Consider the following 21,479-nt stretch of genomic DNA (forward strand, 5'->3'; position numbering starts at 1 on the left):
TTGTAAGTGAACAATATCCATTCCTTCTTATTCTCCCACATTTTCTCATAGACTGTTAATGTTTATCAGTGGGTGTAGGACAAGAGGCAATTGGGTTTTCTCTTGGCACACTAGCTGCTATTAGACTTAACAGGAATGAGCGTTAAAATGGCAGATGTGACTCTGTGTAAGCAAGTGAGGTGCACGGTGGTAAAAACATCCTAACTTTACCCATTCATCTGTTTGTGTGATTTGAGCTAGTGATGACTAACTAAATACTGTAAGGGATTTGCAGCTATGACAGATCTCCCAATGGAATATTGAGCCATTATGTAGCTGCAAAAAGAAATGGACAGCAAATAAAAAGCATTACCAAACTTGGAATATTAAATATAATTTTCACTGAATGCCAGGATATTAGGAGCTGGGAAAGGTAGAGAAAAGGGGAACTAAAAGGATGAAGTAACTGCAAACACTCCTCTCTTTTAGTTTTGAAAGAAAGCAAGTAAGACAATATGATCATGTGGAATAAAACTGAGTGTGATGTAGAGATGGAATGATTTTCTAACCTTCATAATAATAGAACCTGGGGACATTAATTGAAGCTCAACCGTGGGAGACTCAGGAGGGAATGTATCATGACACAAGGCAGTGCTGCCCTGGGATATGATGATAGCTAGCCTTTTAGATGGCTTAAATGATGGTTAGAATTATGGGGGATAAAGTTGCTTCAGGTATCTGAGACAACTTCTGTGGAGCCAGAAGGGCTGGGTGCTGTTTTGTTCATAGCTGCTTGTGAGCTTCTGATTTGCACCTGGGTGGCCACTGTGGAACCAGAATGTCTTTGTACATATTTGCTTGGTTCAGAAGAGGCTCTTACATTTTTACGGTTGCCAGAATTATGTTTACTCTCATCCCAAACAATAAAAGATATTAAAGTGAAGACCGTTAAAATACTTCTTGTGCTTATGCTATCATGCTTGTGAGAAAGCTAGGCTTTGGGAGGGGTGGTTAAATGCACATTTTTTTAGTTGGGACGGGATTTGTTGCCTGAACTATAAGCCCTTTCAAAAGCTAAGAAATACTTCTTATATTGGTGGAATGATCTGTTGATACACCATTCTTATCTAAGAATGCTAATTTTCAGCTGATTGAAATAAGAATAAATGCATTTGTCAATGTTTAGTTTTTAGCAGAATCTCTACACTCCACTCAAATGGCCCTGCTTTCAAACACTCCCCAGCAAAGCAGTGAAATGCAGAAGCAAGAGATTGTTCATCAGAGAGACATGGTGCTGGACACGTTATCTGAAATTGCTAATGTTTTTGATTTCCCAGACCTCAATCGTTTTCTTAGTGTAAGTGTTAATTTAAGATGTATTAGGTTTCTACATTTGTCTATCTTGAGAAGAGAAATTGAAGCAAGGGGAAATTGCTGGATTCTGACTCTTGCATTCTTTTCTGTTGGCCATTCTACTTGAACCGAGTCTTCCCTGTTGCATACTCCTTTGACCTCCCAGATCTGTGCAGGGAAGTTTCTTTCAGATTGATAGTACATGTGCTTTATGAAAGATTCTTTCAACTGTAGCTTACATTCCTTGAAACGTAAAGCCATCAATGGAAGGTTTTTGGGGGTTTTGTGCAAAATCTGTAGAGAATAAGTTCTTAAAGTCAGATAAAAGACCTATGGGAGAATAAGAGGCTCACTTAGAGATGAAGTTTGTCAAGATGAAACAGCTACAAGTTCCGTATAGCTGTCCAGGGAATAGATGGGGAGAGCAGAGGGTTTAAGCCAGGATGAGGAGAGAAGTTACTGAAATAATAAGGAACCAGGAAGTGAAGGACATACTTAGTTCACCTCACCTAGCAGTTTTACTTGGTGAACACTTATATCTAAGCATAGTTTATTTTTTCCCACAACAACCCTCTGAGGTAAGTTGGCCTGACAGGGCAACTGGCCCCAAATCAACCAGTGATCTTCTATGGCTTAGAATGGACTACAGCCTAAGTCTCCTTGCCCTTAGTTCACTGGGATAACTACTATATCACATCTGTTTCTTTTTGTGTGAGTAATGAGATCCTTATGCTTTTACAGTTTGTCATGGCAAATATAGGAAGCTGCTCCTTTCTCATTAAGTGGACCTTAACTTTCAGTATGCCTAGTCATAAATGTCTCAGTGGAGCATAGGGAATAGAAAGTGTTGGGTTAGGGCAGAATCATATAGGCTAATTGGAAATGATATGTGCACAGATTTTAAAATATTAACTATTCAAGATTTTATCTACCGCTGATAAATAGTTGTCCAAATTGGAGTGACCTTTTTCATTTTGGTTATCTCTAATTGGAGAGCCATTTTGGTGTAGTAGTTAAGCAACCAGGCTAGTATCTGGGAGACTGGGAGTTCTAGTCCCACTTTAGGCATGAAGCCAGCTGGGTGACCTTGAGCCAGTCACTATCAGCCCAAGAAAGGAGGCAGTGGCAAAACACATCTGAAAATCTTGCTAAGAAAACTTCAGGGACTTGCCTGGGCAGTTGCCAGGATTCAAGACAGACATGAAGGGACACACACACAAACACACACGCCAACCCTGTAACTGAGTCTTCCTCATTATTGTGACCTTCATTGGTCATGCTAGCTAGAGATCATGGGATTTGCAGTCTACAACATCTGTAGAGTACTTGTTGGGTTAGAATGACTTAGCATTGTCATTTTGAATTAGGAGTGACCCTACATGTGTACTTTTACTTACATGAAGGAATAACATTCTAAAACTAGCTATCTTTTTTTTTTCCCAGCGGATTCTCCAAGTGCTTTTGCCTGACCTTGCTGCCAAGGCTAGTCCTGCAGCCTCGGTACTTATCCGAATGATAGCAAAACAACTAAACGTAAACCGCAGAGAGATCCTCATTAACAATTTCAAGTACATCTTCTCTCATTTAGTTTGCTTCTGTAGTAAAGATGAGCTGGAGCGAGCTCTTCATTTTCTTAAGGTAAGGTTAAGGTTTATTCAAGAAAATTCAGAGCAGTCAGAGGGATTGTATTCTGGGATGTATTGAAAATTGAATAAATGGCATGAATACTCACTGCAGTCACAGTATATTACCTGGGTACTTCTAAAATATTCTAGGATCCTCTTTGAAATAAACCTAATCTTCAAGGGAAGGAGCAGGCCTTAATCATCAGCTTCTGCTCCTTTTGGTTGCAGAGCAAAAACGAATTCATGTACCAGGTTCTTCCATTGAAGGGTATTATATGCATTTATTTTCCCCCTTGGAACTGTAGTGTTTTCACTTGGCAGATTAGTGGCTCACTTCTATTCCCAGTAATGGGAATTGCTGTACTATAATATTTTTGTGCTGTGCATGTGCTTGTATAATTTAAAAGCCTATACATTTTTTCCCCACTGGTGTTGTTTTATAGAATGAAACAGAGATAGAACTGGGAAGCTTGCTCAGACAGGATTTTCAGGGATTGCATAATGAATTGTTGCTCCGAATAGGGGAGCACTATCAGCAGGTCTTCAATGGATTATCAATTCTAGCTTCATTTGCTTCGAATGATGACCCATATCAAGGACCAAAGGACATCACATCTCCTGAGCAAATGGTAAGTAGCAATGCCACTGTAGTTTCTTCTGTCCTCCTGAGGGGGAAAGGGATAGCTCTTGTAACCTTTGTAGGAGGAGAGCCATGTTAGCCCACAGTGGCAAAAAAAATCAGGAGTCTGGTAGCACTTTTTCCGACTAACAGATATGTATGTATTTATAAATAACAGATTTTAATTGGAAAAGGTGCTACCAGACTCCTGATCTCTTGTAACCCAGTTAACTATTTACATTTTATTACTATGATGCATTGCTTTTTGTTCAATGTTTTTAGGAAAGGTGACTTTCAAACACCTCGTGGACTTTTTGCATAAAACAGAAAAAAAATGAACTTATGATCTATGGTTTTGACAATTAGATAGTATAGATTATAGAAAGAAGAGTCATGATGTAAGGAGAGGTGACTTTCAGGAACTAGTTATGAATGAGCTGCTAGTCGTATATGTGGTAGTATGATGCATGTCTATTCAGATAAGAACTACGGCTAGTCCTCGTTTAGCAACCACAGTTGGGACTGGCAACTCGATCATTAAGTGAAGCAGTTGCTAAGTGAAACCACGACTGTGCTTACAATCTTACTTCAGCTTTCCTTTGTTTTACAGACCTGTAAAAGTCGTAAATGCAAGGATTGGTTGTAAAGTTACTTTTTCATCACTGTTGTAATTGCAAATGGTCACTAAATGAGGCAGTTGCTAAACGAGAACTACCTGTAATTTGTTGTGAATGTGGCCTAATTATGTTTTCGCGAGCATTAGCTCTTTGATAAACCTAGACCAGCAGTTCAAAGAACTCCTATTTTTCTAAAGCTCTGTTGGAATGGAACATTCAGTTTGCCTTCCCTTAAGCTCTTGGAGCAGAGAGATAGAGATGTTACCTTATATCATTCCCCCATGTGTAGGATTTTTTATGTGATTTCCACCCCTCCTCTTGGAGGGAGAGGAGGAATTTCTGTATTTTTACATAGTGTATATCCCATGCAGTACAGGGAGCCCTCACTTAACGACCACAATAGGGACCATAACGTTGGTTGTTAAGCAGTACGGTCATTAATGAGTCACAATGTGACTGGACCCAATTTTATGACCATTCTTACAACAGTCATTAAGCAAATCACCACAGTCGTTAAGTGGATCACAGGTCATTAAATGAATCACCATGGTCATTAAGTGAATCCAGCTTCTCCAATGAACTTTTTTGCTGGAAACCTGCAAAAAAGGATTGTAAATCACAATCACGTGATCGCAGGATGCTGTGACTGATCACAATTGTGAGCCTGCTGCCAAGTGCCCAAATGGGACCATGAGGGTGGTGCAACGGTTTACGACAGTCATAAGTGTGAGTATAGGTCGTAAAGCACTTTTATGGAGGCTGTTATAACAGGATATACACTGTTTTTCGAGAGTGAATCATGAGACTTGATATTGCCCTTATAACCAAAGTAATTCTCACAGGAGACTGGAATGCTAAGGTGGGCAGTCAAATGACACCTCAAATTACAGGTAAGTATGGCCTGGGAGAACAAAATGAAGCAGGACATAGGCTGATAGAATTTTGCCAAGACAATTCGCTCTGCATAACAAACACTCTCTTCCAACAACCTAAGAGACGGCTTTATACATGGACTTCACCAGATGGACAACACCGAAATCAGATTGATTACATCCTTTGCAGCCAAAGGTGGCGGACATCTGTACAGTCGGTAAAAACAAGACCTGGAGCTGACTGTAGTTCAGATCACGAACTTCTTCTTGCACAATTTAGGATCAGACTAAAGAGATTACGGAAGACCCACAGATCAGCTAGATATGAGCTCACTAATATTCCTAAGGAATATGCAGTGGAGGTGAGGAATCGATTTAAATGACTGGACTTAGTAGATAGGGTCCCAGAAGAATTATGGACAGAAGTTGGCAGCATTGTTCACGAGGCGGCAACAAAATACATCCCAAAGAAAGAGAAAACCAAGAAGGCAAAATGGCTGTCTGCTGAGACACTAGAAGTAGCCCAAGAAAGAAGGAAAGCAAAAGGCAACAGTGATAGGGGGAGATATGCCCAATTAAATGCAAAATTCCAGAGGTTAGCCAGAAGAGATAAGGAATTATTTTTAAACAAGCAATGCGCGGAAGTGGAAGAAGACAACAGAATAGGAAGGACAAGAGACCTCTTCCAGAAAATTAGAAACATTGGAGGTAAATTCCAGGCAAAAATGGGTATGATCAAAAACAAAGATGGCAAGGACCTCACAGAAGAAGAAGAGATCAAGAAAAGGTGGCAAGAATATACAAAAGACCTGTATAGGAAGGATAACAATATCGGGGATAGCTTTGACGGTGTGGTCAGTGAGCTAGAGCCAGACATCCTGAAGAGTGAGGTTGAGTGGGCCTTAAGAAGCATTGCTAATAACAAGGCAGCAGGAGACGACGGCATCCCAGCTGAACTGTTCAAAATCTTGCAAGATGATGCTGTCAAGGTAATGCATGCTATATGCCAGCAAATTTGGAAAACACAGGAATGGCCATCAGATTGGAAAAAATCAACTTATATCCCCATACCAAAAAAGGGAAACACTAAAGAATGTTCAAACTATCGAACAGTGGCACTCATTTCACATGCCAGTAAGGTAATGCTCAAGATCCTGCAAGGTAGACTTCAGCAGTTCATGGAGCGAGAATTGCCAGATGTACAAGCTGGGTTTAGAAAAGGCAGAGGAACTAGAGACCAAATTGCCAATATCCGCTGGATAATGGAAAAAGCCAGGGAGTTTCAGAAAAACATCTATTTCTGTTTTATTGACTATTCTAAAGCCTTTGACTGTGTGGACCATAACAAATTGTGGCAAGTTCTTAGCGGTATGGGGATACCAAGTCATCTTGTCTGCCTCCTGAAGAATCTGTATAACGAGCAAGTAGCAACAGTAAGAACAGACCACGGAACAACGGACTGGTTTAAGATTGGGAAAGGAGTACGGCAGGGCTGTATACTCTCACCCTACCTATTCAACTTGTATGCAGAACACATCATGCGACAAGCTGGGCTTGAGGAATCCAAGGCTGGAGTTAAAATCTCTGGAAGAAACATTAACAATCTCAGATATGCAGATGATACCACTTTGATGGCTGAAAGCGAAGAGGAACTGAGGAGCCTTATGATGAAGGTGAAAGAAGAAAGTGCAAAAGCTGGCTTGCAGCTAAACCTCAAAAAAACCAAGATTATGGCAACCAGCTTGATTGATAACTGGCAAATAGAGGGAGAAAATGTAGAAGCAGTGAAAGATTTTGTATTCCTAGGTGCAAAGATTACTGCAGATGCTGACTGCAGTCAGGAAATCAGAAGACGCTTAATCCTTGGGAGAAGAGCAATGACAAATCTCGATAAAATAGTTAAGAGCAGAGACCTCACACTGACAACAAAGGCCCACATAGTTAAAGCAATGGTGTTCCCTGTAGTAACATATGGCTGCGAGAGCTGGACCATAAGGAAGGCTGAGCGAAGGAAGATCGATGCTTTTGAACTGTGGTGTTGGAGGAAAATTCTGAGAGTGCCTTGGACTGCAAGAAGATCCAACCAGTCCATCCTCCAGGAAATAAAGCCAGACTGCTCACTTGAGGGAATGATATTAAAGGCAAAACTGAAATACTTTGGCCACATAATGAGAAGACAGGACACCCTGGAGAAGATGCTGATGCTAGGGAGAGTGGAAGGCAAAAGGAAGAGGGGCCGACCAAGGGCAAGATGGATGGATGATATTCTAGAGGTGACGGACTCGTCCCTGGGGGAGCTGGGGCTGTTGACGACCGACAGGAAGCTCTGGCGTGGGCTGGTCCATGAAGTCACGAAGAGTCGGAAGCGACTAAACGAATAAACAACAACAAATTTTTTTTATCCTTCATCAGGATGAGATTGAAATGGAAATATTTTACCTTGTTTTGTAGTCTAGGCTAAATGTAACTTATATATAAGTCCTGAGTATGCTGTCAGATATTATTAGTACTGTATCTTTAAATATTTTAATATAACCTCAGAATATATGTTTTATGACTATTTAGGCTGATTATTTACAACCAAAATTGCTAGGCATCTTGGCCTTTTTCAACATGCAGTTGTTGAGCTCCAGTATTGGAATTGAAGATAAGAAAATGGTGAGTAAATCTTTTGTTAAAAATGAAATGGACATGAGTATGTTTTTTCTTAGTTGAACTTAGTAATGAAATCCTTTTGAGGGAGAGCTTGAAGGTAGCATTTTCTTTCTGGCTGTTAAGACTGCCTTCTTGTTAATACTAATGGAGGTTGGGGGCAAAGCCTTAAAGTTTTGGCATCTGTGTTATTTTCTTTGCAATTTCATTTGCTTTTGGCAACATGAAAAAACTTTTTCTTGCTTGTTGTATATTCAAAATTTCTGGTTATTTCTACACAGGAGAGCCCTAAGTAGCTAACACAGTATACTGCTCATGAACCCAATTTCTAGTACCCTCAGAGAAGAAATATATAGTCTTAGTAAATATTAAAGTCTGTTTAAAATAGTTAGAAACCGTACCTATACGTAAAAGACCACTCTGAATGTATAGAGAGGATCTGGAGAATATTTTTTAACTCCCTTGTGGATCATGTTCTTCCCTGGCATTAGGGAAGAAACAAAGCAGTGCTAAATTTTCCATAGCTAATTCTGACATCCCAAACCTATTGTTAATCTTAAAGGACTATTATTTATTTATTTAATCCAATTCGTGAGTGACTCTGGGCAGCTCACAACAGTTAAAACAGCAACCAAGCAGAAATGGGTTATAACAGATATACAGGCATTTAAAACCATCAATAAAACCACATTAAAACGAAACTAATCATAATCAGCGGCCAAGTCAATCACTGAGTCATATCTAACACATTGTAGAAGCTCTTCATTGCTACCAGAACTGCAAGTGGAATGGCAAGTCCATGTCTTCAGGCCAGCAGGGTCAGGGCCAATCTAAAGTCTGGGAGAATGATGTTTCAAAGGGCAGGCGCCAGGGCAGAAAAGGTTCTCCTCCTGGGTCTGGACAGATTATGCTGTTTTGTAGATAGGACCATATCATGCCTCTCCTGCTGGACCTGATGAGACAGGTAGATGTAACCAGGGAAAGGCGGACCCCCAAATAACCCAGTCCCAATCCATATAGGGCTTTATAGGTAATTAAAGGTAAAGGTTTCCCTTGACATTAAGTCCAGTCGTGTCCGACTCTAGGGGGCGGTGCTCATCTCCGTTTCAAAGCCGAAGAGCCGGCGTTTGTCCATAGACACTTCCGTGGTCATGTGGCCGGCATGACTGAACGGAACGCCATTACCTGCCTGCCAAAGCGGTACCTATTAATCTACTCACATTGGCATGTTTTCGAACTGCTAGGTTGGCAGGAGCTGGGACTAGCAACGGGAGCTCACCCCGTCATGCGGATTCGAACCGCCAACCTTCCGATTGGCAAGCTCAGCGGTTTAACCCGCAGGGCCACCGCATCCCATATAGGTCATTACCAGCTCCTTAACTGAACCCAGAATTTGACTCTTGTATTACAGTAACCCGTTCTTCTCAACTGTAGGCATTAAACAGTTTGATGGCTTTAATGAAACTTATGGGCCCTAAACATATAAGCGCAGTGAGAGTGAAGATGATGACAACACTAAGGACGGGGCTGAGATATAAAGATGATTTCCCACACCTGTGTTGCAAGTAAGAAAACTTTATCGAAACCCTGATTTATTCGTGTGTCCTCTTATAAATCTATATAGTATACATGGTTAAAAATAAGAAATTATTCTGGTGCACCTAGCTCATGGCTGATTTTAAAATGTCTGGTTACTGAGAAATATGAAACGATATTGTATATGTTACGTTGCTTTTCCGTTGCAGGGCATGGGATTGCTTTGTACGATGCTTGGATCAAACTCATCTTGGGTCTCTTCTGAGTCATGTGATAGTAGCTCTGTTGCCCCTCATACATATTCAGCAAAAAGAAACAGCAGCAATCTTCCATTTTCTTATAGTTGAGAACAGGTAACAATACTTTTAAGTCTATAAGCTACCTTTTTAGGGTTATACAAAGGTTCTCAAGATACAGATGTAATAAATGCAAAATTCTCCCTTCCTCAGGTTAAAATTCCATCAACAATATATCATAAATCCCCAAAATATGGAAAATTTGCCATCAAGCACATGCATATTCCCCTGTAGCAGCCGTTTCTTCCTGTCTCTTCTAATGTTTCTTTCTCTCCTTCTTTTTCCTTGCTGTAGGTGGCAGCAATACTAAGACATTTCTTTATCATGTTGAGGGAGGGAGAGGGAAGATTATTATTTTCTGAGAATCTATGGATTATATATTAGGGTTCCTTAATAAATCACTCATGGCTATGAGTTTGAATAAAGGCAGACTGTCTTTATTCTGGCCCAAGCTGTAATTTCCCCAAAATTAAAAATATATTCTTGTCCATTTCCAATTTATGTTTATTTAATTGTATTGTGCATGCTTTAAAAATACGTCAGTATTTGTAATTTTATTTTATTGGTTAGGGATGCAGTCCAAGACTTCTTGCATGAAATTTATTTTTTACCTGATCATCCAGAACTCAAAGAAATCCAAATAGTTCTTCAGGAATATAGAAAGGTATTACTTTTACTATATTTTGAATATGAATCTTTGGAAATAAAATTAATTACTAGGCATTTGGTGCTGAAAGAACAAAAACATTCCAGCATTTCATTTAGTAACCCTGGTTATTTGACCTACCTGCATTTACAAAACTAATTCTTTTCATTAGAAATCATTAAATGGGAAACTGGGCCTTCCATTTATCTTTATCTCCTAGAATGCATGAAAGTCCACATATCCTTTATTTAGTCCTTTGTTCCTCTGTCCAGGAAAAGCAAAAAGGTAAGCTACCTTACCTCCATCTATCCATGTGGTTGCTAAGAGTCAACACTGACTTGATGGCACATAATTAATTAAGCTGCCTTAAATTCCTGGAAGATGTATAAGATAGAAAGCTCACTAATAAATGGTTCAGTTGTTCTAATTCAGTAGATTACTTGGTTTTTTGTGACATGCGTATTAGGGCTGTGCACTACTTCAGATTTAAGGGGGAAAAAATACTTTGGGCATTTGGGGATTCAAATGTACCACCTGCCTGTAACTCCTTAAAGCAGCCGTGCCTTTTCTGCAGAATCACATGATGTCCTCTGTAGCTGTTGCATGAACCTGAAAAAATACAGGTTCGGTTGAAAGTGCTACATGCAGATGCCATGTCCATGTGCTGAAGTATCATTTTACCAAATCAAGCATTATACAACCTGTATGTTTTTTAAACATTCTGTAAATTTTAAATTGTGGGTTTCCCTAGAAATGCAAATATATTTTGTTAGATGTAGCCCCCAAAATAAAGAACTAAATGCAACATACAATCATCTTTCCATACAGGAGACTTCCAGGAGCACAGACTTGCAGACAGCACTACAGCTTTCCATGAAAGCTATTCAGCATGAGAATGTAGATGTTCGGATCCATGCTCTCACCAGTCTAAAGGAAACATTATATAAAAACCAAGTATGTAAAGTGATGGAACTCGGAATCAGGCTGAAATATTCACTTAACTCCTAGTAAGCCTCCTGCTTTTGGCAAACAGATTGTATACATTGATATATCTAGTACAGGTAGTCATCATTCAGCAACTGTTCAAACTTACGACGAAAAAGTAGATTTACGACCAGTCCTCGAACTTATGACTGTTGCAGCATCCCCGAGGTCACATTATCAACATTTGCTATCTTCACAGCCGGCTTCCGACAAGCAAAACCAATGGGGAAGCCAGCAGTAAGTCACAAAGTCATGGTCGCATGTTTCACTTGGCTGTGTCGCTTAGTGACAGAGTTGCCAGTCCCAATTGCAGTCATTAAGTGTGGACTACCTGTATCCCAAAACAGTTTTATGAATATGAATACACTTAATAATTACTACATTTCATTAGTTTTGCAGTGATCATTTTTCTTATAATTAGCAACAAAATTAGCGAGTTTATTGCCCTTTGAACTACTTTTTTAAAATTTTAAGGTAAGTAAAAATAATGTCATTCTTTGGTCTGAAATAGCTAAATTGTATTTCTTCAATTTAATTCTTGATTCAGTTCATAAAAATTTTAAAGTGCTTATCTCCATCTTCTTGCAATTAATTTATTCCTACTCTCTCATCAGCATTGCTGAAAAAAGGAGATCCTGAAAATCCTGTCTTCATAATGATCAAAGTACAACATCACCGATTCATACAGTTGTACAGTCATGTCCATATGGTTTCCCAAATTCTACCCAAAAGCTCCCCATGTTGTTCTATCATGGCAGGGATTAATTGTATAAAGCTCCTCTGTATTTAGTTCATCTCTTTTCCTTTTTCAGTGTCTTAGAAAATGAGTTGAGAGCTTGGACTTGCCAGTTGTTGATTTCCCACTCTTTCTGTCCCTGCCAGCACAGTCAATGATGAGGGATTTGGAGATTCTCAAGGGACATAGATTTCTATTTTAGAACATATGTTAAATAGTGATACGATGTTACGTATTTCCTTGCATAATTAGTATTGTTTGCTAAAGGTGGGGAAAAAAGTGTCACGGAAGGGAGAGTTGAACTTGTTGCATGGTGGTGAAACCGTATGAGAGAGCATATTTCAGTGGCAGAGCCATGCTTCAAATGCAGAAAGTTTCTTGGCATTTTACATTAAAAAGATTTGAGGAAACAAATAATGAAAATGCCTCACTCTGCCTAAAACGCTAGAGACTCACTGTCAGTCAAATTAGACAGTCCTTTGGAGGTGGAAATAGTTCCATGTACATTTCTTGTAGCATCTTAGAGTCAACTGGTTCAACAAAAGCAAAGCAAAGATAAAATAGATTCTGTTATTTCAGACTGCAGGGACAAGGACACATTCTGACTAAATAACACTGTGATAAAATAAAAATTTTGTGCATTGAGTGCTCTGATAAAACCTTTTTCTGTGGTATGCTTGGATTAAAAAATAACTTGCAAGTAAGGATGGGGTTTTTTTTTCAACAAGGAAACATTTTACAAATAGGAGCTCCCCTATTTGCCCCAGGACTGACTTTGTAGTATACCCCTAAATAAGCTGTTCATTCCTATATTTCGTATTAATTCTTTAATGCTGTGCTATATGAAAGAATGAGAAAAGAATGACAGTTCAATGAAAGATAGATGTTTGTGAACATAATTTATTAACTCTTTTCTTCTTTACCTTTTCTAGGAAACTCTGATAAAATATGCAACAGATAGTGAAACTGTTGAGCCAGTTGTTTCTCAGCTGGTGACAGTCCTCCTGATTGGCTGTCAGGATGTGAATTCTCATGTACGACTACTCTGTGGGGAGTGTTTAGGAGAATTGGGAGCTATAGATCCTGGAAGGTTGGATTTTTCAACAAGTGACAACCAAGGAAAAGGACTTCTGTTTGTGGTAAGGAATCCTAATATTGGAATCTGTAATACTAGTAGGTCTGCTTTTTTATATCAGGGAAATCAAATGATAACATATATACTAATATATAATTTACTTGTTCAGTGCTCCCTTACTGTTTCCACTTGACACAGGAATGACAGAGAGAGTGTTCTTATTTACAATTAGTCCTGGTCACTAAACAAGTATTAGAGTTTTCTTGCTGAAAATCATTGTGTGCGTCATTGTTCTTTGGAGTTCCGGCCCCTTTTATTTTAATCTAAAATTGCAGTTAGACTTGGATAGTGAGAATGAAAATATTAACATAACTAAGACAGAAAATTTTTTTTGAGGCGGGTGTAGAAGATTCAAACTTTGCATATGGATTACTCATGGAATTGACAAGGGCATTCCTTGCTTATGCTGACAATGTCCGGGCTCAAGATTCTGCTTCATATGCAATTCAGGTAAGGATATTTTCTTTTCTATTATTCTGTTAATAACATTTATTAAATAACATTTTAAAATTCAAAAACAAATTCAGTAGTTTTCTTTTCAGCACCATGACATCAGAACATGGTCACAGTAAATCAGAATTATAGAGAATGGTGCTGCTCCTTATTAGCTCTTCATTTAAACAAGGGAATGCAACCAGAGAACCCCCATGTCTTTCGCCTGTTGCTCTTTTTTATGGGCAAATAAACCATTTTGATACATTATTTTCTTAGCAAGGCAGAGCCATAGATTATATTTAGTCTTGCTAATTCTAACTTGTTTGGGCATCTGAAGCATTGTCTTGACAACAGAGCCAGAATTTGGTTGTAACATTTTAACTGGGCTAATAAGTCTAATGCCTGAACAGGTAGCAGCATCTAACCAACTTTGGCTATTTAGAAAGTTAAGCAAGATTGGCCTTAGATAGTACTGGGGTGAGAGATCAAAAGGGTTAGGTTCGACAAGGGAGTCAAGAATATATTCTGGAAGAGGAAATAGTGTACCATTCTTGCTAGGAAAACTGCACATGTGTTTTATGTGGCCAACAGGAGTCAAGTTTGACTCAAAACAGACTTTTCTTTTCAGTAGCTCTATTATCAATCAGCAATGGAATTTTTCATTTTTTGTATTTCTTAAAAATAATTAAAGGTGGATGCTTAACATTAATTTTGTTTTTTAAGGAACTGCTATCTATCTATAACTGTAGTGAGATGTCTACTGATGAAGCAGGCTCAGCGCTTTGGAAAATGTTTCCAGAACATATTCAGGAAATACTGGAACCTCATTTAAAAACACGGTATCAAAAATAAATTTAGTGTTTTTAATTGAACTTTTTTTTAAAAATCAAGGTATTTTTAAGTATGCCCCTTCTCTATTTTCTACTTAAGCACAATTGTACATTGTATCTAAATTATACAGTTGAACAAGCCAGCAGACAATTCAGATACTAGTTTATACCAAATAATTATATATTTTGTAATATTATGTAGGGATAATTTTTGTACTGATTTTACATCGAATTATATAATTAAGTAAAGTTATGTAACCCATACATCACTTATTTTACAATACTAGAAGTAGTCTCATTTTGTATAAGTTGGTTCGCATATTTTGCTAAGTCATTCAGATAGCTTAGCAGCACATCAAGTGAGCAGTTCTAGCTGCCATAATTTTAAGAATGGTTTTAATAAACTAGAACAAGTTGAGGAAACAACAGCAAGGACGATCAGAACTCAAAGCCAAGTTGTATGTAAAAGACTGAGAAGATTCAGTATGGCTAGTCTTGTTAAGAGATAACTAAATTGATATTTGATGTTGCTCTTTGAAATAAGCCACATGAGAGACTTTAAGTCCTCTAACCAATCCATGTCCTGTCCTGAATCACATTCAAGTACAGGACATGGATTGGTTAGAGGAATGCAGATTTCAGTTGAATGTTAGACAAGTTTTTCTAACAATAAAAGTAGTTCAAGGTCAAGTACTGACACTAGAACGTTGGTTCATTGTCCTTTTGTTTATCTTAAAGTAATGTAACTTAACACATTCTGGAAATTCCATTTACAGATACAAGAGTTATCAAAAGGCTATCAATTGGTCTAAAATGAAGAAGCCAATTTACTTAAGTAAATTAGGCAAAAACTTTGCAGAATGGTCAGCAACCTGGGCTGGTTATCTAATAATAAAGGTAGGAACAATAACCAATAGTTCAGTTAGATGCTCTATATAATGTTTATTGTCTACCAACGTTCATCAACTATGCCAGCTTTACCCATTTTCCCTCTCAAAATAATTTTATATTCCAACTGTAATCCTTGTTCCAGGTACGACATGATCTTGCCAGTAAGGTTTTTAATTGCTGCAGTATTATGATGAAGAATGACTTTAAAGTGACCATCTATCTTCTTCCTCACATTCTTGTTTATGTCCTTTTGGGATGCAATCAGGAAGATCAACAAGAGGTGAGAGTCCTGTGACTTGTATCCACTGTTAAAAGCATTGCAGTTGCAGTCACTGGCTATTACACCAACCCAAGATATCTCTAAATTCTTACCTTAATTCCAGGTTCAGATCATCATATATTCCAGCTATTATGTCAGGGAGAAAGTTAGCCAAAAGTATAGCAGTAGTTGACTGCTAAGCTGAAAGTAGGATAACTTCCCCCAGTAACTATCCTCAACACGCCATTATACTTGAATCAGTATGAAGTGTTCAAAATAGTACTTCAAAATCTCTTTCTCCTTTCCTGGATCGGATGTGTCTGTGAATTCATATATAGCAATAGACCCTAACAGGGTTGTTTTGGCTTAATGCAAGCTTAAGTCTAATGTAGCACTCATTACATCAGCAACGTGGCTTGTAATAGCAGAAAAGGATTACTAACTCTGTTTCTCTTGTTACTCTGCTTTTTTAAAAAGTATATGTTTAGAATATGGTAGGTCATGGGAAGTGATGGGGTTATGTCACTATTAGTGTGGGCAGAACTGAAATTTCTGCTAGTTTGCATTTTTTGTTTTGGTGAGGTAAAGACTTACTAGAGACTTTATGCTTATTTTTATTTGTTAAAAGCAATAAAATGTATCACCAAAATTCAGCGATTTGCCATTGAATATTGGCTGTACAACCTTAGAGGGGTCCAGGCACTGCAGAAATAAGTTTAGATGGAGAGGCTTATCCACTCTTGCTTTAAGGTCATATTGCTATGGCTATATTCTGAGCTCCTAAAAGAAAACTGGACAGCACATCAAGAGAGCACAAGTAAAGATGGTTACTCTTTGATGAACTCTTGAATTATGTGCAATTGCACGGTACTAGTATTGTAATGAAACACTGAATAAGCTTGGACTTCTGAGTCTTTTTTTAAAATACTGTATCTTTTTTATGCTTGTGGAACTGTTGTCTCAGAGAAGTGTTTCACATTAAGTTTCTCATGGTGCTAACCAGCCCTTTTTCTACCTTAAGTCAGCTTTAATAATAATACTATAAATTCCAAGAAATTTTAAAATACCTTGCTGTCTAGGTTTATGCAGAAATCATGGCTGTTTTGAAAAATGATGACATCTGTACAAGACAATGTGAAGATAGTGCTTCTGATCTGAGTCATTTAAGCACACAGACAGTGTTCTCTATGCTTGATCATCTAACACAGTGGGCTAGGTATAAATTTCAAAAACTGAGTGTCGAGAAAGCTGCTGGCATGTCAACTAAAGACGTCACAGAATCACCAGGTTGGTGATTCTCCCTTGCTTCAGTTGAATTACTTTTGATGTGCACCTGTTTTCAATTGCCTTTAAAGGAACCTCATTATTTGGCCAATAAGCAGAAAACAGTACAGGATGTATTGAAGTCTTAATAAGGAAGAAAAAGACATTTTAAACAAGAACTGCTTTTATAAGTAAATGTAAGAAATTCCCAACATTCTCAGTTATTCCAAAGTCATGTAGCCATTTCTTTGATAAAGAATTACTTATGCTTTTATTCTTGCCACCTGATGAAAGCGGGAAAGCAAAGATTTCTTTACTCAATACTGACTTAACAGAGTGAGAAAATGTTGCAGAAATATTAAAAATTCAAAAGGGTTCACAAACTTTTAAATCAGTGTATAATATGTTGCATGCAGAGTCACCAGCCAGCCACATCTTTGCAAGGACACAGTAGCTTTAACATTTCAAAGATAAGTCTTGTTCACAGTAATGTATTTATAAATAACCTTTTAAAATATTTTGTGCAGTCCAAATATATGCAGCAAGAAATGTAAGAATGGATTAGAAATCAATTAAAATTCTAGCAAAAGCCTTGGGGGAAAATGTCATTTGATTAGACACAGGCAGACCCACTTTCTTGTGAATACTGCTGTGGAGGGGGATGTCAGTGGGGAGCCGTTCTAGCTGAAAAAGTCTCCTGTTTGGTTTCTGATGCCAAATATAATGAGTGATCTATTTTGTGTGACACTTTACGTGCCTTATTACTACAGGACTTAAGGTTGGCATTTGGAAAGATGAAATTTGACGTGCCTTTTAAAACTCTTATTTCATAGCTTCAAATCAGGAATATGAAGAATATCAAAATGTAGCTCGCTTTCTTGACCTCATACCCCAGGACACGTTGGCTGTGGCTTCTTTTCGCTCCAGAGCTTACACCAGAGCAGTAATGCACTTTGAATCATTCATCATAGAAAAGAAACAAAACATTCAGAAGCATCTTGGATTTCTTCAGGTTTAATAGTTTGTTTTAAAATAGAAATTCAATTTCTGTGTTACAGTGTCACTCTCACTGTCTTATTGTACTAGTGCTTTAATTGGATACCAAAATTGCTATTTTATTTTATTTTATTTTCTAATAATGCCCTTATTTAATAAAGTAGAAACTTAATACTAGTTATCTAATTTTATGTAAGCTGTTTTAAAAGAAAAAAAATGAGATCAGATTTCTTAGGTCAGATATGATTGGGGAAAGGAAAGTTAAAGTTTCAGTGTTATAGATAATTTCTTTTTCATTAAGAGAAATACACAGTATGACAATTCAAATTTTGTATATTTAAATCTTTACTCAGAAACAGAGCAAAAAACAAGAAAAAAGAAATGGTTCTTAAAGTTAGCAGTATATTAAAAACTGTAGAACAGAATCTTGAACGTAATGATAGAACATGAAGATGTTCTTAAATAGCTTTACGAACAACTCTCACATGTGACTTTTTGGCAGAATGCTTTCTGATGGCAAATGTTTTTCCTCTTTACTCAAAGAAACTCTATGCAGCAATGCATGAACCAGATGGAGTCGAAGGAGTGAGTGCGTTACGGAAGGCTGAGCCATCTCTCAAAGAGCAAATTCTTGAACACGAAAGTATTGGGTTGTTGAGAGACGCCACTGCCTGCTATGATCGAGCAATTCAGCTAGAACCTGAACAGGTAACATTCGTAACAGAGACTTTTTCTATTTCTATTGTTTACTTTATATGAACTCAAACAAATGTGACACAAACGTTTATCACAGATAATAAATACAATTTGTCACTTCCTTGACCACAAGAGAACTATAGCAACAAGGAACAGTTCCTGAACTAGAAAAATCAAGGACTGTCTCTTTTGTGAGAGGTACAAAACACAGTCCAGCAAGCAGAAGCTTTTGCTTGACTAAAAATTGAAGCACATTATAAATGAGTTGGCTGTGTTCTTACATTGTAATGTATTCAAGGGCATAAAACAATTATGGGAGAGAATGGTAAATCAATGTCCTGAATCAAATGTTCTGTTTATGTGGGCAGGAAGAGACCAACTACAAGTCAGGCAGTTTTCAAAAGTTTAATTTCTTTATAAGATAGAATGAAGTATGGATAGGCATGACTAACAGAAATAATATTTGGGCATGTCAGAAGTGGAAAGGAGTAGCCACTTGGGCAAAATAAGGCAATTGCCTCAGGCAACAGATGTTGAGCGCACAAGTAACAGAGTAAAGTATTGGAAGGAGAGATGTGCATGCCCAGAGCTGGCAAAATGCCTGGGGATGTAGTTTGTCTCCTGGTAAGCACATTGGCCTTTAAAGGAATAAATGTAGCAGAAGATTATATCATTTTCTTGATTGTAAGCCCTTTGAACTATGAGTCATCTTATTCATTGTAAAGCAGGCCACATAAAGATGAGGATCAGAAAGAGGCTTGATCAAATTGTCATTCAAAAATGGAAGTCCCTGGATGGTCACAGTGTTTTTTGGAAGGCAAAAAGAAAAGTTAGGTTTTAAGATTAACCTAACTTGCAGTGCGTGGTTGTGAGGACAGAGTGATGAATTGCAGAATTTGTATGTACCTTACGGATTATAATGGACTGAAAGCTTATAACTGTTACTTTGCTTCCCTTCTAGATAATTCATTACCAAGGTGTGGTGAAGTCCATGTTAGGTCTTGGTCAGTTTTCTACTGTAATCACTCAAGTGAATGGAGTACTTGCTAAAAGGTAATGTGACTGACATATGCCTTATTTAAATTATTAAAAACTTTATTATGTATGAGTAATATGTACAGGTCTAGTGCAGCTAGAGTAAGGTTTCCAGAAATCCTGGACTGAACATCATATTCACCCAGAAACTGAAGCTCTTTTCTTGTTGCCAGTTCCTTCCCATTATTTGCCTGGAATAGTGTTATATATACATTAATAGTAGTAATTTCTAACTAATTAGAGTTAATTATAACTTCAAATGCTGCTTGAAAAGAAATCTCATTAGCTGCTCCCTTATGTCTGCAGCAGTCCATGGGGGGAGAAATGGAGTACAAGTCATAGAGGGTAGGAAACAGCCTCTGTGGGTGCATCACCTAGTTTTAATAACAAGGAGAATTGGCCAACCCTACCATCCTCTCATTATGATTCTCTGGGAAAATGTGTGGCTGACCATGTATCTTGAACCATTAAGATATAAACCTTTTGCCCATTAGCTGGGGAAAAGAAGAGAACAGTATTCCTACACATCAGGGATATAAAATGTTTGGCTTCCCTTATTATGTATCTTGATCTAACTTTACTTTCTCCTTTTACTAGACCTGAATGGACACCTGAATTAAACAGCTACAGAGTAGAGGCTGCCTGGAAATTGACACAGTGGGATTCCCTGGAAAATTATTTAGCTTCAGGTTGTTGGAATAGATATGTGATATTTGTTAAGTACCAATTTAAGTACTTAACAAATTTGTTAAATTTTTTGTTAAGTTTCCCCTTGATTATTAGGGGGGAATAATAGAAGGCACCACCCATCGGAGGTCAATATTCAGTGATACCAAATCTCACTTTTTGTTGCTTTTTCCAATTCCCATGCTGTTTCAAATTCACCAAATCCTTCAGATGACATTTAGAGGGCTGCATGAGATTGCTTGAACTGGACTTGTTTTTTATTAATGCATGCTGTCTGTTGCAGAGGGCTACCAATTTGGTAGCATATTTACTATTTTACTATTTACATGATTTTATATATTTTAAGCTAGTTGATGTTCCCATCTTCATTTAAAAAAAAATCCTGAGGTTTGGAATGTTTACCTGCTAGAGAATTTGACAGAGTTATAGTTCCAAAACTGTCTCCCTTAAGCACACAACAGCAAGAATAATCAGAAGAAATGTCATCAGTTTAGGTCAACATAAGTCAGTAGTGGGTCCCACACCAAGTATGAAGACAACCCTGAGAGAGATACCCAAGCTCTCTGATCTGATAAATAAGCGTCCTATATGTTCACTGTGAAATTGGAAATGGCGCAATGGTCCAAGTGCCATCCCCCTTTCAAAAAGGAAATATGCTGAAATTGTTATGGAATTTAAGTGCCCTTACACCAAGATCTCACAACATCTTCTGAGTCATTCTGAGATCTTAGGCATTTAAAACCAAGTAAAATATTTTAGATTTAATTAAAATATTGTTGTTTTGTGTGGGTCAGATGCTATGGCATTCGTCCCAACTCATGACCTAGATGATTGGTCCAACTCTCTCTCTCTCTCTCTCTGTGTCTCTCTCTCTCTCACACACACACACACAATGTGGGTTCAAGAATCTTGCTAAAACTTAATGTGGCTTAATTTGATTTTGGCTTAACACATGTGAATTGCACCACAGTACTAAAATGATAGAATTATAGAAATTAAGGATTGGAAGGAAATTTGGGCATCTTCTAGTCTATCCCCTTGCCCAGTGCAGAAATCTTATGCTTATTTTGCTAATATGCTTTATAAGAGTTCTCACAAAAATGTCTCTAGCATAGCTGTAGCAGGTAAAATACCAACATTAATGTAATTTGTGACATTCCAGATATAAAGTGGAATGTTTATAATTGGTTCCATTATAGCATTCTTGTAAACCTTATACATTATGTGTGTGTGTGTGTATATACAGATATACACACATACATGCATGCACGTGTGTGTGTGTGTCATATGTTGTTGTGTTGATTGACTATATTAACATGAAATTTTGGTTCCCCCAC

At 37.8% G+C, this 21,479-nt stretch overlaps 1 protein-coding gene across 1 annotated transcript in view; it reads left to right on the forward strand.

The window, feature by feature from the left end:
- The window catches only part of ATR (ATR serine/threonine kinase), a 55,614-nt gene that overhangs the window by 15,495 nt on the left and 18,640 nt on the right, over positions 1–21,479 (forward strand). The window contains exons 14-31 of the mRNA XM_063306644.1: positions 1,166–1,336; positions 2,776–2,970; positions 3,401–3,586; positions 7,631–7,723; positions 9,152–9,282; positions 9,463–9,606; positions 10,120–10,213; positions 11,024–11,149; positions 12,848–13,054; positions 13,387–13,500; positions 14,209–14,324; positions 15,092–15,212; positions 15,349–15,486; positions 16,545–16,752; positions 17,562–17,740; positions 18,268–18,432; positions 19,382–19,473; positions 20,053–20,144. Coding sequence (XP_063162714.1) covers positions 1,166–1,336; positions 2,776–2,970; positions 3,401–3,586; positions 7,631–7,723; positions 9,152–9,282; positions 9,463–9,606; positions 10,120–10,213; positions 11,024–11,149; positions 12,848–13,054; positions 13,387–13,500; positions 14,209–14,324; positions 15,092–15,212; positions 15,349–15,486; positions 16,545–16,752; positions 17,562–17,740; positions 18,268–18,432; positions 19,382–19,473; positions 20,053–20,144 — 2,572 coding nt within the window. The remainder of the gene's footprint in view (positions 1–1,165; positions 1,337–2,775; positions 2,971–3,400; positions 3,587–7,630; positions 7,724–9,151; positions 9,283–9,462; positions 9,607–10,119; positions 10,214–11,023; positions 11,150–12,847; positions 13,055–13,386; positions 13,501–14,208; positions 14,325–15,091; positions 15,213–15,348; positions 15,487–16,544; positions 16,753–17,561; positions 17,741–18,267; positions 18,433–19,381; positions 19,474–20,052; positions 20,145–21,479) is intronic.

Source organism: Candoia aspera, chromosome 6 (genome assembly GCF_035149785.1).
Source record: "Candoia aspera isolate rCanAsp1 chromosome 6, rCanAsp1.hap2, whole genome shotgun sequence".
Classification (NCBI taxonomy): Eukaryota; Metazoa; Chordata; class Lepidosauria; order Squamata; family Boidae; genus Candoia; species Candoia aspera.